Genomic DNA, 12,671 nt, shown 5'->3' with positions numbered 1-12,671 from the left:
TCAACCTCCCACCGTGGTGTCAAGTTTCATATCAGCTTTATGCAGTCAAGAAACAAGGAGGGCCTCAGCAGGGTGGAGTTAGCTGATGGTGTGTGGCTTTTGTGTTGGCCCTGGGCTCTTAGGGCAGCACAACGATTGTGCCAGCGATGATGTCATGTTCTTGTTCGTATGACTGTGGAGGTGAGCCAGTGAGAGAGGGGTCACCCTGTGTGTTCTGTGCTTCACTATATCAACAAAATTTAAATGAAATTCTCAGGGATAGTCCTGCAAACACTAAACCTGATTTAAGTTGTACTTCCAGAACTTCCATTAAAAAGATACACACACACACACCTACAAAATAAATATGCAAAACAAATTAAATTATGCAAAAGGTTAACGCCATACAAAGGTCTGTACCAGTGTGTTGAGTTCTAAGGACTTTTGTGTGTCTTTTCACCACCACGGGACCTCATTTTAGGATTACTCAAAGCCCACATGGGTGTAAATATAAAATTGTGATCTAAAATTATACTGTTTTGCTTAGCTCACAAACATTTTCATCATTTTTCTGCCAATCCCCAACAGTGTCTAAATCACATATAAACACTTCCAATACATAATAGGTACATCAATAACTTTGTCTTTACACACTTTGTCTTGTGTATTGTATATGATTCAAACCGTTCTGAAAAATCTGCCATGAAGTTGGCTCAAAATACTCCATTGCTATTTCATTGTCATTATTAGTTTGACTTTTAAAAAATCTATTCTATGGGCCTTTGTCTGACAGTAATGGTGTTCTGTAGTAAATATAACGGGAAGGCTGGTGAAAAAGGTTTGCTAAAGCACATCAGTCCCCACAGTTGCCTTCCCAAGTGGTTATTTCCCTTGTGCCATTTGGTCACGTTCTGAAGACTGCAACCAACTCTATTTTTTAGAGTCTCAATTTGAACTCAATTATAACTCCACCTTTTTAAATGCTCACCTAGAAAGAAAATGACATTCAAATTTAATCTTTAATGTATTTTTTTTCAGAGATGATGATGACATCAATGACGTGGCCTCCATGGCTGGGGTAAACCTCAATGAAGAGAGTGCACGAATTTTGGCTACCAACTCAGAGCTGGTGGGAACCCAGATCCGCTCATGTAAAGATGAAGCTTTCTTACATCCAGGCCTACTCCACAGACGTATTCTGGAAACAGGTGATACTACTGTAAAAAACATATGTACAATAACAAATGTTCACTGTAGAAAATCTGTAGAGAATCTCTCTCTTCTGTGTTGACAACATATCTGTACATTGATTATGCGATCAGAAAAGACAGTTCTGATTTAGTCTTTTTGTTGCTTTTTGTTTGGCCTTGGTTTAAATTTGATGCACTTAACAATTCTTTCACCTCCTCTAATGAATTCTTCAGTGAGTGTCTGAACTGACTGAACCCCAGGCACATACATAAATACTTTATGGGTTTATCTTTTGAAGGCTGGCTGTCAGATTGTCCTTTAGTCCAAAGGAGCAGAATGTAGAGGAATGAGACTTGGCAGTAAGTCACTCTGATCATACACATGATTGCAGGAGCTAATCAATACCGGCAGATAGTTCTAGGTTTGCTTGCTGTATCACATGAAAATGATAGTGTCTTCATTACCACTTTGCCATAGGCAGTAACTTTTATTGCTTGGAATACACTTTAGGCTCTTGCTGCACGGTGGAACCTGTGAAAATGTGTAATGAACGTTATTACTCAAAATAAAACTGTGCCTAGTATCTTGCTCCTGTGCATCAGATCAACACACAGTGTAATTCCACGTGACGGGAGTCTAGCGCCCTCATTGCGCTTCATCTCAATTAAAGAATCTTTTAGTGCAGCACAGAGGCCCCGAGGTCACATTTTGTTTCATAGACTCCTGGCATGGTTGTTACCCTGTGACCTCGAGGTAGATCTTTGTTTAAAAATATAAATCTGACCTTACGGAGGAACTCAGCATGATACAGGGCAGGAGGCTACGGCGCTCCCTGCTGTGCAAGTGGCACTTATGCAGCTTTGTTGTGTCAGTGATTGGTCTAGCCACACTCCCAACTGACAGCAGTCCAAGGGAGGCTCCCGAGGCCTGCCAGCTCCGTTCAAGCTCTATTTTTTTAAATCAACACCCATAATAAAACTTGTGCTCTGTGTTTCTGTGTTCTGAGTCATTGCTAGACAGATAGTTTTGTTAGATTAATGGGAAAAGTATATCTAGAGGTTCACATGATGGCCACCTGCATATTTACATTGTGATTTTTATCTCGTGTTGTAAGCTGATTGTTTGTATTCTCTTTTATTTCACTCTGTATATTTCCCAGTCTCTTTTATTGCCTTGTACCCTTGGGACAAACATCGGTGCCCTCCTCCTCTTGTTTTCTTTCATGACCTCAGGCGTGTCCTTAAACCAGTGTAGGATTGTTCATTTGTAAAGCTGCACACACTTCAAGCCCCACTATGCCCAGGAACCACAACACAGGCACAGCATGAGCTCACTACAGCATCCACAGAGCAGTAATGAAATACATTTAAAGTAAATAAATAGCTCAGTGATTCTCAAACTCCTCACAAGTTATTACCACCAGGACAAAGTGAAATAAGGGACCCACGATATGAGAAAAAGTGCAATATATGACAAGCATGTTCAGTATTATTGATATTATTGATTCTATTATACATTGTTTATGTACTAGTTTAGCTTAGTCTTTATTTGAAGGGACAATGTACAGAGAGATTAAGCTAATGAAAATAGAAATGTTTCATACCAGGTTATAGCTAAATATCTAGTTTCCATCTGCACTCCCTGATTTACAGAAATAAATCATACAATGCAATTACACCAATCAACAATGAGAACAATTCACACTGTCCACTCTCTGATCCATACACTCAAGACACACAAAAACACACATAGAATACAACTACACATCTCAAACAGCAGTGAGCATTTTACATTTACAAAATCATGAGTTAGCTTAACTTAATGAAATACATTTTAACCTATAATTTCAAAATTGTACTATTAGAAAATATATATTAACCTACCATGTCTACATTCTACTATTACATCAGTCCATAGATAAAAAACAAACAAATATACCAGTGTTATTCAATTGTGTGTGGTATTGCAGTGCGGACAGGTTATATGAGGTGCATAATATGCTCTTGTCCCAATTGTTATGACTGTTGTTAGAATGTGCAGGTAACACTATGATTGCATTCACAGCCAAGAAATATGGAGTCACAGAGGTACCAATGGAGGCAGTGACATTCATTTCACACGCCACGCAGTCTCGACTTCGGACAATGGTGGAAAAGGTCTCTACTATTGCACAGCACCGACTTGACTCCTGTAAGGTAAGGCAAACACAAGCTTTGACAAAATTGCTGTTGATATTGCAAATCTTGTTTAACTGACAGTGAAAAGATCAGTAATAGAAAGTAATAATAAGTTTGTCATTCTGGTCTGTCCTTACTGCTAACATTCAACTTCAGTGAACATGCACATCAACACGTTATTAAAAGGTAATCAATCACACAGTAGCAAGGTGGTACATGCCCTTAAGTTTACAATCAGTGGAAGTTTTCTGTCACTTGTGAAAACTTGGGTTTGTATACTTTATATGCAAGGTTCTTAATCTCACTTATAGCAAAACCATATAACCGTATAATTGGTAAACACGCTCACTTCCACCTCCACTTCAGCTCAGAGATGCGGGCATGGAGAAAAGAACTGAAGGAAACTTTGAAAGTGTGTTTTTCCAGACAATACGATAGGCGACAGCGCTGGAGCGGTCCCCATCTTGTTTTGTGCTTTTGCTTTTCGTTTGCTGGCTTTTTGTGGTTTTGTAATTGAGGTTTGTGAGAGACATAGAGCTTTGTAAAGCCACTCTGTTGACATCAGCGAAAAAAAAAAGAAGAAGAGAAAGAAAAAGACCAAAAGACAAAGCGGCCTTAAAGAGCAACCGGGCTTCGGCAGCAGCGGCGGTGGCAGGAGCTACGGCAGGAGTGCAGGCTCAGCGCAGCAACAAAGACTAGTGACTGGATGAGAGAAGAGGGGAGCAGGAGGGGGGCAGAGGGGGGCAGGGGATGTGCCTCCTGTGATGTGCCTTTGTGCTCTGTGCCATCCAGCTTCTCTCACTCACGGAAGCACGCACACCACTGACAGTGATATCCAAATCGAGTTTGAGAGGCAACGTAAAGTCAAAATTGTGGGAACAAGCCATTATCCTATTAACTTTTGATGACCCAAAAAGTTATGTATGTCTTGTGTCTTTCCCTTTCCCATGTATGAATTGCACACCATATTAAAAATACTATTGATATCAATAGAAAAAGTTAGCTTTTGAAAGGGGGCGGCTGTGTTTAGTGGTGTTCTTGTGGTATTCTGCATGGGGTTGGTGGTTAAACCAAAATATGCATTTAATGAATAGGCAATTTTAACATTATAAAACAATGCAACAAACAGACTTTTACGGTCAGATAATCTGTACCTATAATATTTGAAGATTAACAACTATTTTAACTCTAAGGATTTTGCTCATTACAATTTTTTCCCATATTGTGCAATTCTACCAAAGTTGGCAACAGGTGCAATAAACAACTTAAACCAGACAATTTGTCATGTATTGAACAGCCATGACTGCATTATCAACATATTACTCTACCAGGAGGAGGCATTCAACAAACTGTTGGGGCCAGGAATTGCTCTCATGACGCTGAGGGGTCAAAGTGATCCCACAAGTGTGTTGAAGCCTAGACCCCTTGTCTATTGTGCTACTGCATCCCAATATACTGTGGCTAAAGACGTTATTGGGCTTGTGAGCATTTTTTCCCATAATAACATAGCTGCAATTAACATGAAATGCTCATCAAATATTGGTAACAAACCAAGTAATCCACACATGCAAAGGAATCAACCTATAGATGAAATTATGAATTTCAGTCGTTATCTCCGCTGAACCATTGCTAGGGTTTTTCTTCTTGAATGGATCACTTTGGCTGAACCAGCTCTTTGAGGATAAAAAAAAAGCTTCAGTGAAAAATGAATGTCAGTAGCACCTGTGGAAATAAAAAATGGCGATGGTCCAATAATACCCAGCCAATTTACAGCCGCTCTAAAAAAATATTGATAATGATCTTTAACCGAAAGACCAATTTGGATTGAAATAAATTAATCAAGAGCCAATGATCACCACTGAATTATCTCTGTGCTCATTACAGTCCTTCTCTGTGTTCTGCACAGGAGGACGAGAGCTACGAGCAAACTGCAGATGTGCGTTCCCAGCTCCGGTTCTTTGAGCAGCTGGAGAGAATCGAGAAGCAGAGGAAGGACGAACAGGAGCGAGAGATCCTACTGAAAGCTGCAAAAGTATGTTTTTGTTTGCACTGCAGTATTCTTATGCAATAGTGTGTGTTTGTGTATGACTGTCTGTACCTCTGCGTGTACAGCTACATGTACCTCTGTGTGTATGGCTGTATGAGGTTATACTGCATGCTCTGGCCCTGACAGATGAATTAGAGTGTGACACCAGTAGATGAAGTGACCTCTGTATGTCCTCTCAGGCTTCTGGCCTTAGGGTTCCTCTGTCCTGACTTTCTACTGGACACGGTGAGGAGAGGTCAACTGTCCTGTAGAACACAAGCCCCTTATATCCCTGTGTTATCCCTGTGTTAAGTATTGACAGCTCAGGTGAAATAGAGCATCACTTGTACAAAGACATGATTATCTATATGAAAATGTAAATACATTGTAACAAATTACAAACACCTGAAAGTTATCTGATTAACAGTCAAATCACAACCTAAAACCCTTTAAAGCCCCTTTTGTCAGAACATTTCTTGAAAGAATATTCAAAAAGAGAGACAGCAAATCTTCTGAAAATGAAAATGCCCTGCAGTGCAGCATTAGGACAAAGGTGGGTTAACTTAATTAATTTTGAATGGAGCCAATGTCCCAGTAAAAATCCTCATTGCAGCACACCTTACTGTCTTAATTGCACTATTACACTCAAGCCTCTCTATGCAGGATATTAGACTATCTTTTGGTTGATGAACAGAGACCACCAAACCTCCTGCCCATTTACGTTTGTCACGTCCTCATGTTTGTTTTGGTTTGTTTGGGCGCTTCAAACCTTTGAACCCACACAAGCACAGATGCTGGAGCTGTACATGGAATCTCTTGAGTTTAAAAACTCAGATAACCTCTTTATTAATACCATTATGATTTGATTTATGACTTTAGTTTAAGTGACTTACTGAAGAGACATTTCATTACAAAACTGATTGTATTGTACTGTATCACATTCTTAGTGTGTCTGAGTTTGGGGGGAGCCAATATATTATCAACACCATCAACATGTTTATTTTTACTGACATAAATAAATATTATAAGTATTGACCCCACTGCTCTGTAAACAATCCAGTGGAGGTCAGAGTCATCCCTCTCACACACACCTCCCAGATAAACTCTAAGTTACTGCTAACTGACCTTTAAACAGAAGACACTAAACCAAAACACCCATGTCGTCTTTTAATTTTTCATAACAAGATTTTGCTCCAACGTGGTGCCCGAATGATAACTGTCTTGAGTGAGGATCTTGTTAACAAGAGGGCTGATGCGTTTGTTTTAGGTGAGATACCAGTCAGTACATGAACAGCCTGATATATATTAGAACAATTTGCAAAGAAACAAAAAGGGAGATACATTGACTACAGAGTGTCATGTGGAATTGAGAGAGTTCCTGTCAAGTAAAATTGTTAATTGTTATAGTGTGTAGAGGGAGGGTTGATATTTCATGCAGTATATCTGTATCTACCATTTACATATTGTGGTGATGGTTTCCTTAATACAAGTACTTTTTCTTGAATCTTATTTGACAATAGTGTTAGGCGACATGCTGAAAATTATATCACAGCTTTTTAGAGTCTTTTGAGAGAATGTTGAGATGATCAGATCACAATTAAATTTTGTATTACCACCTCGCCCAGCGTGTCTGCGTACACTGGTGTATGAATGTGAATGGGTGAGTAGATCCTTGATGTAAAGCGCTTTGAGTGCCTTGAAGGTGGAAAAGCACTATGTAAAAATGTGACCATTTACCATTAAAATAGTCAGGAGGTGCCGTTATACCTGGGATACAACATAATTCAATAGTGACTCAATACGACATACACAGAGCTGTGGTTCTTGCCAACACCCTTTGCCCTATATGTGTGTATGTATGTGTGTGTGTGCTGGCTTGTGCAGAATTTTTAATAACCTCTTTTGATTAGAATCCCCTTCTAGCGGCTTATTTAGGCCCGGATTTGGAGTGGGTGTAAAGGCCACAGCCCCCGGGGGGGGTGCTCCATTGCACCTCTCTGAATTCAAATACAATGTCCTTGACACCTGAGTATCCTGTTCCCATTTTGCACTATTTTTGCAACAGCAGCAACAGATGAATAGTGAGGGAGGGGGTCTCCTTAAACCAGCTGTTAACCTGTGTCTCCCACCTCCCTTTGCTCCACAGAGCCGCTCCAGGCAGGAAGACCCAGAGCAAGCTCGACTGAAACAGAAAGCTAAGGAGGTAAGCTGTGCCGAGATCATTATCCTTGACATTTCCCCGGCTCCTGTGTATTAATTTTTCATGCCTCTCTACATATGTAATGCCATTTAAAATCTGACTTTAAAAAAGTTGGAGGTATTTTCACCTCAATTGATGCTCATATTTGGAACATGACGCTTGCTATTTCTGTCCTGATTCTCTGGGCAGAAAAGAATTCTAACAGCGACACGTAAATGGTTTTTGGTTTAATTTATATTTGTCTCTGCTTGGTCTGTTTCTTGGAAGACTCTGACAGTCCAGATTCAAGCATGTGAATAGGTCAGTTAAAGAAGACATGCTTTTTTCGGTATGTATTTTGAACTATAAGTTGATCATCATTTTACATTATATTCATTGTAAACTGTAATATGGATCTAAAAAGGCTTAATAATAGAAATGGGTCCATTTTCTTTCTGTTCACTAATGATTAGTGTCCAAAGAGCACCAAACCTTTATCCCAAATATTTGGGATTGTTTCCTGCTATGCCTGACCTCCAAAGGATAAAACAGCGTAAATAATAATTCATAGATGAATGTTTTTCTTTTTGAAAGAACACCAACTCTACACTGCAGCAATAACAAACTGTGTATTTACCGCATTCACTTTTTTCGCTACAAAGAATGTTTTCTGTGGTTTAATAGACCCTTGCTGTTATGAAAATGAAAACACATTATACTTTTACGTGCCTTTGTTGACAGTACAATGCTATGTGCTGTCATACTAAGTTGAGGACTTCAATAGTAAAATCCCAGTGGAACTCAAAAGTAGACCATCTTCTTTTTGTGGTTGGTTTAAGTTGTTTACGCAAACAACACAGTGATGTCACAATAGAACTTTGCATTTCTTTTTTCTTTGTTTACTCCAGAAGAACTTCAGTGGTTGATGTTAGTGCTTGGCTTGCTAACAGAGATCAAGAGGCGTGTGTGTAGCTTTCCGAGTCAGTGCAGACAGGAAGAAGAAACAGGCAGCACCATTCACCTGTTGTTGATGTGCAACTTGCAGAGCATAAATGGTTACCACTGTGCATAGGGTTTTATAAGAACTTTTGTCCATTCATGTAAAGTTTGTGTTGAGAATGTCTAAAGTTTATCCCCAAATTGTTCAACATAGAGGCAGCTCTGTGACCATTTGCATTGAGAAATATGAAGTATGCTTGGCTTAAGGGCAACTTATTGTTTATTTAAATGTAACATATTTTAACACCATTCTATTTTGCTGAACTTCTGACCGACCTTCAAGTGACAAGTGGACTTTCCTGTCCCCAGGTGTTGGCAGGAGTGTGCCTTTGCTCTGCCTCCTCTGTGGACATCTTTTGAGCAACATTGAGCTCTGCAGCAGTTAAGAACATTCACAGTAGATCTCAGCCTACCCATAAGCCCCACATATGCAAATGAGGGCGCGTAATAGGCAGTGCGATAGGTTTGCCCCAGGGGCTATGTGATCAAAGTGGATCTCCTCCCTGTTAAGTGGCAGTCCGCTCATCATCTGGATACGGCCAGATTAGCTCCTCGTGTAGAGACGCATCACACACGTATGCACATTTTCATTTTCATCAGGAATTTTAAGAAGGCGGTTTAGAAATTGTTACTTTATGTAATGCTTTCCCCACAAGAAAGTGAAACTCCATGTAGCCCCGCAGCACACAAGCGCACATACACAACCATGTACAGCCACACTCCCACACCTATTTCTTTTTTGCTTAATGGCCGTCGTTTCTCAGCCCCCGTGCCTCTCTGGTTTTCATCACCTGACTGGCTCAAGGGGACAGAGCTGGCTGTTTGTGTCACTGCGGAGTCTGTCGGCAGCTCACACATCTGTGCAAATTTCATCAGGATAATGAGCCCAAGCTACTCTTCCAGGCGACGGGCAGAGGAGCCAGCCTCTCCTAAAGCCCCTCTGCACCGTTCACACACATAAAATGCAGCCTGCAAACAACCATCATTTTGGCAAGATGGAATTACAGTGTGTTATATACTTGAACTAAAGTGTTGGAGCATAAATGATTTGGTTTGTTTGTGGAACCACAGGTGTAGTGCATTGTGGAAGTTATTGTTCACTGTAGTGTCTACACAGCTGCTTATCAAGTATATGAAATGAAAGATGGCATTGTTTCTAACACCATCATTTATGTGTGATGCCTGATGTAGTTTGTGCAGTATGAAGTAGATACTGGACTAAAAGAAATTATATTTAAACATTAATAGATGGGGTTAAAATGTAGAGTGCAACAAGTGGTCATAGTCTGCAGTTGTTATAGCAAGAGTACTTTTGATGAATATCCATATCTGGTTTTAGTGGTTGTTGCTTGCCATACACCAATTTAATAATTTGTAACAAAATATATTTTTATTCATATATATATATTTTTTGTATTTTCTGTATGTCTGATTTTTGTGTGTGTGTGGGGGTGTGTGGGTGTGTGTGGGGGTGTGTGGGGGTGTGTGTGTGTGTGTGTGTAATTTTCTCTAATGAAGCTTATGACTTAAGGTGTTGCTTGGGCCATTGTCATTCCTTCACAACTTCACTTTTCTTTAACCTACAACTGTATCACTGGTAGTCCTGGCTGTGCAGAGGTTTTGTGTTAGGGAGAAACACAACAGTCTGGCGCCTCTTGTTTCCTCTATTCACTACCATTTGGCCGAAAGGTCAGATGGGCTATTTCAGAAATGCCCCCAGTGAAAATCAATGGGCAAATCGTGAAGCTCAGTTCCCGTTTGTTGTCGGTGGTAGTGGTTGTGGGTCTGTGTGTTTTGTCCGCTCCATCACTGAGGCAGGAGGCCAGGCAATGCCTAATCATTGATAGCCAGAGAATGGGCGAGAGAGAGGGACGGAGACAGAGACGAGGACTGCAGGGCGAAGGGAAGAGGGAAGGTAGAGATCGAGAGGGAGTTATGGCCAGTGGAGATACATCACTATGTCAGATACACAGAAACACTGCAGCCACAGATTCATCATCACAACAGCATCTGCGGGCACAACTGGACACAGGAAACAAGTGAACTGAGGAAGAGGAGAGCGCGGACAGGAGAGGAACGAAGAGGGGAGAGGGAAAAAGACAAATTGGCCACAACAGCTGGACAAATTTGGCCAACAGCTTTTGCTTGGGCCGGGTCAACTGCGCTAGCAAACCAGGTCATCGAAAGAATACCAATATTTCTACTCAAATGTGGGCTGGATGCAGCTGCTAGATGGAGCTGCTAAAACTGTACATATGGACCAGACACTATAAAATGGACTAGTCTGAACTTATTGTGTGAACGTAAACTTTTGAAACCTGCATTTAGAATGTGTGGTGTTTTTATGAAGGACAACCTCATACAGTTTGATCTGAACTATTGCTATTATATGAAAGTGATTTGTAAAAAAAAACCAAAAAAACAAACAAAAAACCTTTACCAGTCTACATGAAATCAAGTGACTGCCCAAGATCCCATTGGCCCTTAAACACTTAACATGTAAATCAAATCAGCAAATCAAATCACAATTTGAATGGATGCAATTTGTATATCACAAAGGCCACAATTTTTGAAGTACCATAATTTTCATCTACAAACAACAAAATATAGATATCATCTGAGAACCACTAACCCTGTAGATTAGATCTGAACAAACACTGAAATGTGATTCTTATGTTATTGTCTCAGTTCATATTTCATTTTTTTTGTCAATTCTGCTAGTCTGCTGGACACATATATAAAGTGAACTTTGAACAGAATCATTTCATTAAAACATAAAATTGTGAAGCCAACAACAATCACAATGCTCATCAGAAAAATTGCAATTTGATATATTTCCTAAATCGTTCAGCTCTAACATAATCAGATCAGCTGTCATGATGGCAGCATGATGTTCCAGCCAAACTGGAATGCTGCATATTGGATATTCTTCTCTTAAGGCACATTTATATTTGCCCATTTTGACACTGCACCTTTGCCTGAAATATCATGAACTTGAACTACATAAATTCTGACCCAGTTAAACTTTGTACTCTTACTGCCTTCAATTAAAAGCCTTAAGTTCCTGCTATGTGTTCATAAATAATACCAATGCCATTGTGTTTAGCCTTATTTTAAACCAGAACAGATTATCTTTCTGAATATAGCACATTTTATGTAAATGTAACCCTCTGTTCGTGTGCACTAGGCATTAATGCACATATCCCTGATTTTGGATTGGCCTGGCTTCCTCCACAAGTGACCAGGTCGTGGAGAGACTGGAAACCACCCACACTGAGTGCCCCGTCAGCCAGAGCCTCGCACTTCTCCAGAGAGGGTATGCTTTTGGGTCAGAGGACAATGGGGCAGCCACTTAGTTTTTATTAAGCCAGTTATATCTGCAAGTTCATAGGCTCTCATCCTCTGGCCCTCCACAAACTGCTCAGCTCAAAGAGGCACTCTTTCCCTGTCAGGCAAGCCCCAGGGCAGCAGCCATTTTCTCTCTCTTTTTGCACCGACCTTCAAAAAGAATTCCTGCTGTTTTGCGTGTCCCAGTCCATACACATTATATTCCCTGTTCTTGCTGTTCACCTTAAAGCTACTTTAAAGATGCTGCTTGTGGTGGCATGTATTTTATATTTTTTTGCTATGCAGCTGTTATATATTTTTACTTCACTTGTGCTCTAACTGTTGGTGATAATTGATAATGATCACTGAATGTAGGCCTTTTGAAGATGTACAGAAGGCTAGTGTATAGAAAGTCTATTTTTATTTGCGGCTTTGTTGTCAGTGCACTGAACTTCCGCTTCTTTACCACCTCCAGACATATTACAAGAAAAAAGAAGTGGGCTTTAAAAGTACCTTTGGAGTTCCTGTGTGTTTTCAAGTAGTACAAAGTGCCGTAATGAGAGGAAAACAACAAAAAGGAGATTTTGCCTCAGAGGAAGATAGAAGCTCGTCTTCTCGCTCATAAGCCTGTAGGTTCTCTTTTCTCTTTGTGTAGCAATCCTTGGGACCGGAGCGACAGGGGAATTGGGTGTGCTGAGCTATGCTGGTGGCGAGGTGCCAGCCTCCTTTGCTTGGGATATCAGTGAGCAGGAGGCAGGACACATTTCAATTAGGCAACAACACTATACACACT

General features: G+C 40.3%; 1 protein-coding gene across 4 annotated transcripts in view; it reads left to right on the top strand.

Annotated features, from left to right (window-relative positions):
- LOC117390659 (transcription initiation factor TFIID subunit 4-like) overlaps positions 1-12,671 on the top strand; it is a 50,032-nt gene that overhangs the window by 16,179 nt on the left and 21,182 nt on the right. For 3 of the 4 annotated variants that reach the window (XM_055232416.1, XM_055232412.1, XM_033988443.2), the window contains 4 exons: positions 1,018-1,187; positions 3,235-3,365; positions 5,254-5,379; positions 7,520-7,576. In XM_055232416.1, the coding sequence (XP_055088391.1) occupies positions 1,018-1,187; positions 3,235-3,365; positions 5,254-5,379; positions 7,520-7,576 (484 nt within the window). Of the gene's footprint in view, positions 1-1,017; positions 1,188-3,234; positions 3,366-3,865; positions 4,039-5,253; positions 5,380-7,519; positions 7,577-12,671 lie in introns of those variants that run through there. The other variant, XM_055232420.1, reaches the window with a different exon arrangement.

The sequence above is a fragment of the Periophthalmus magnuspinnatus genome, chromosome 3, assembly GCF_009829125.3.
Source record: "Periophthalmus magnuspinnatus isolate fPerMag1 chromosome 3, fPerMag1.2.pri, whole genome shotgun sequence".
In the NCBI taxonomy this organism is placed as follows: Eukaryota; Metazoa; Chordata; class Actinopteri; order Gobiiformes; family Gobiidae; genus Periophthalmus; species Periophthalmus magnuspinnatus.
This window is presented reverse-complemented; position numbering and strand designations above follow the sequence as displayed.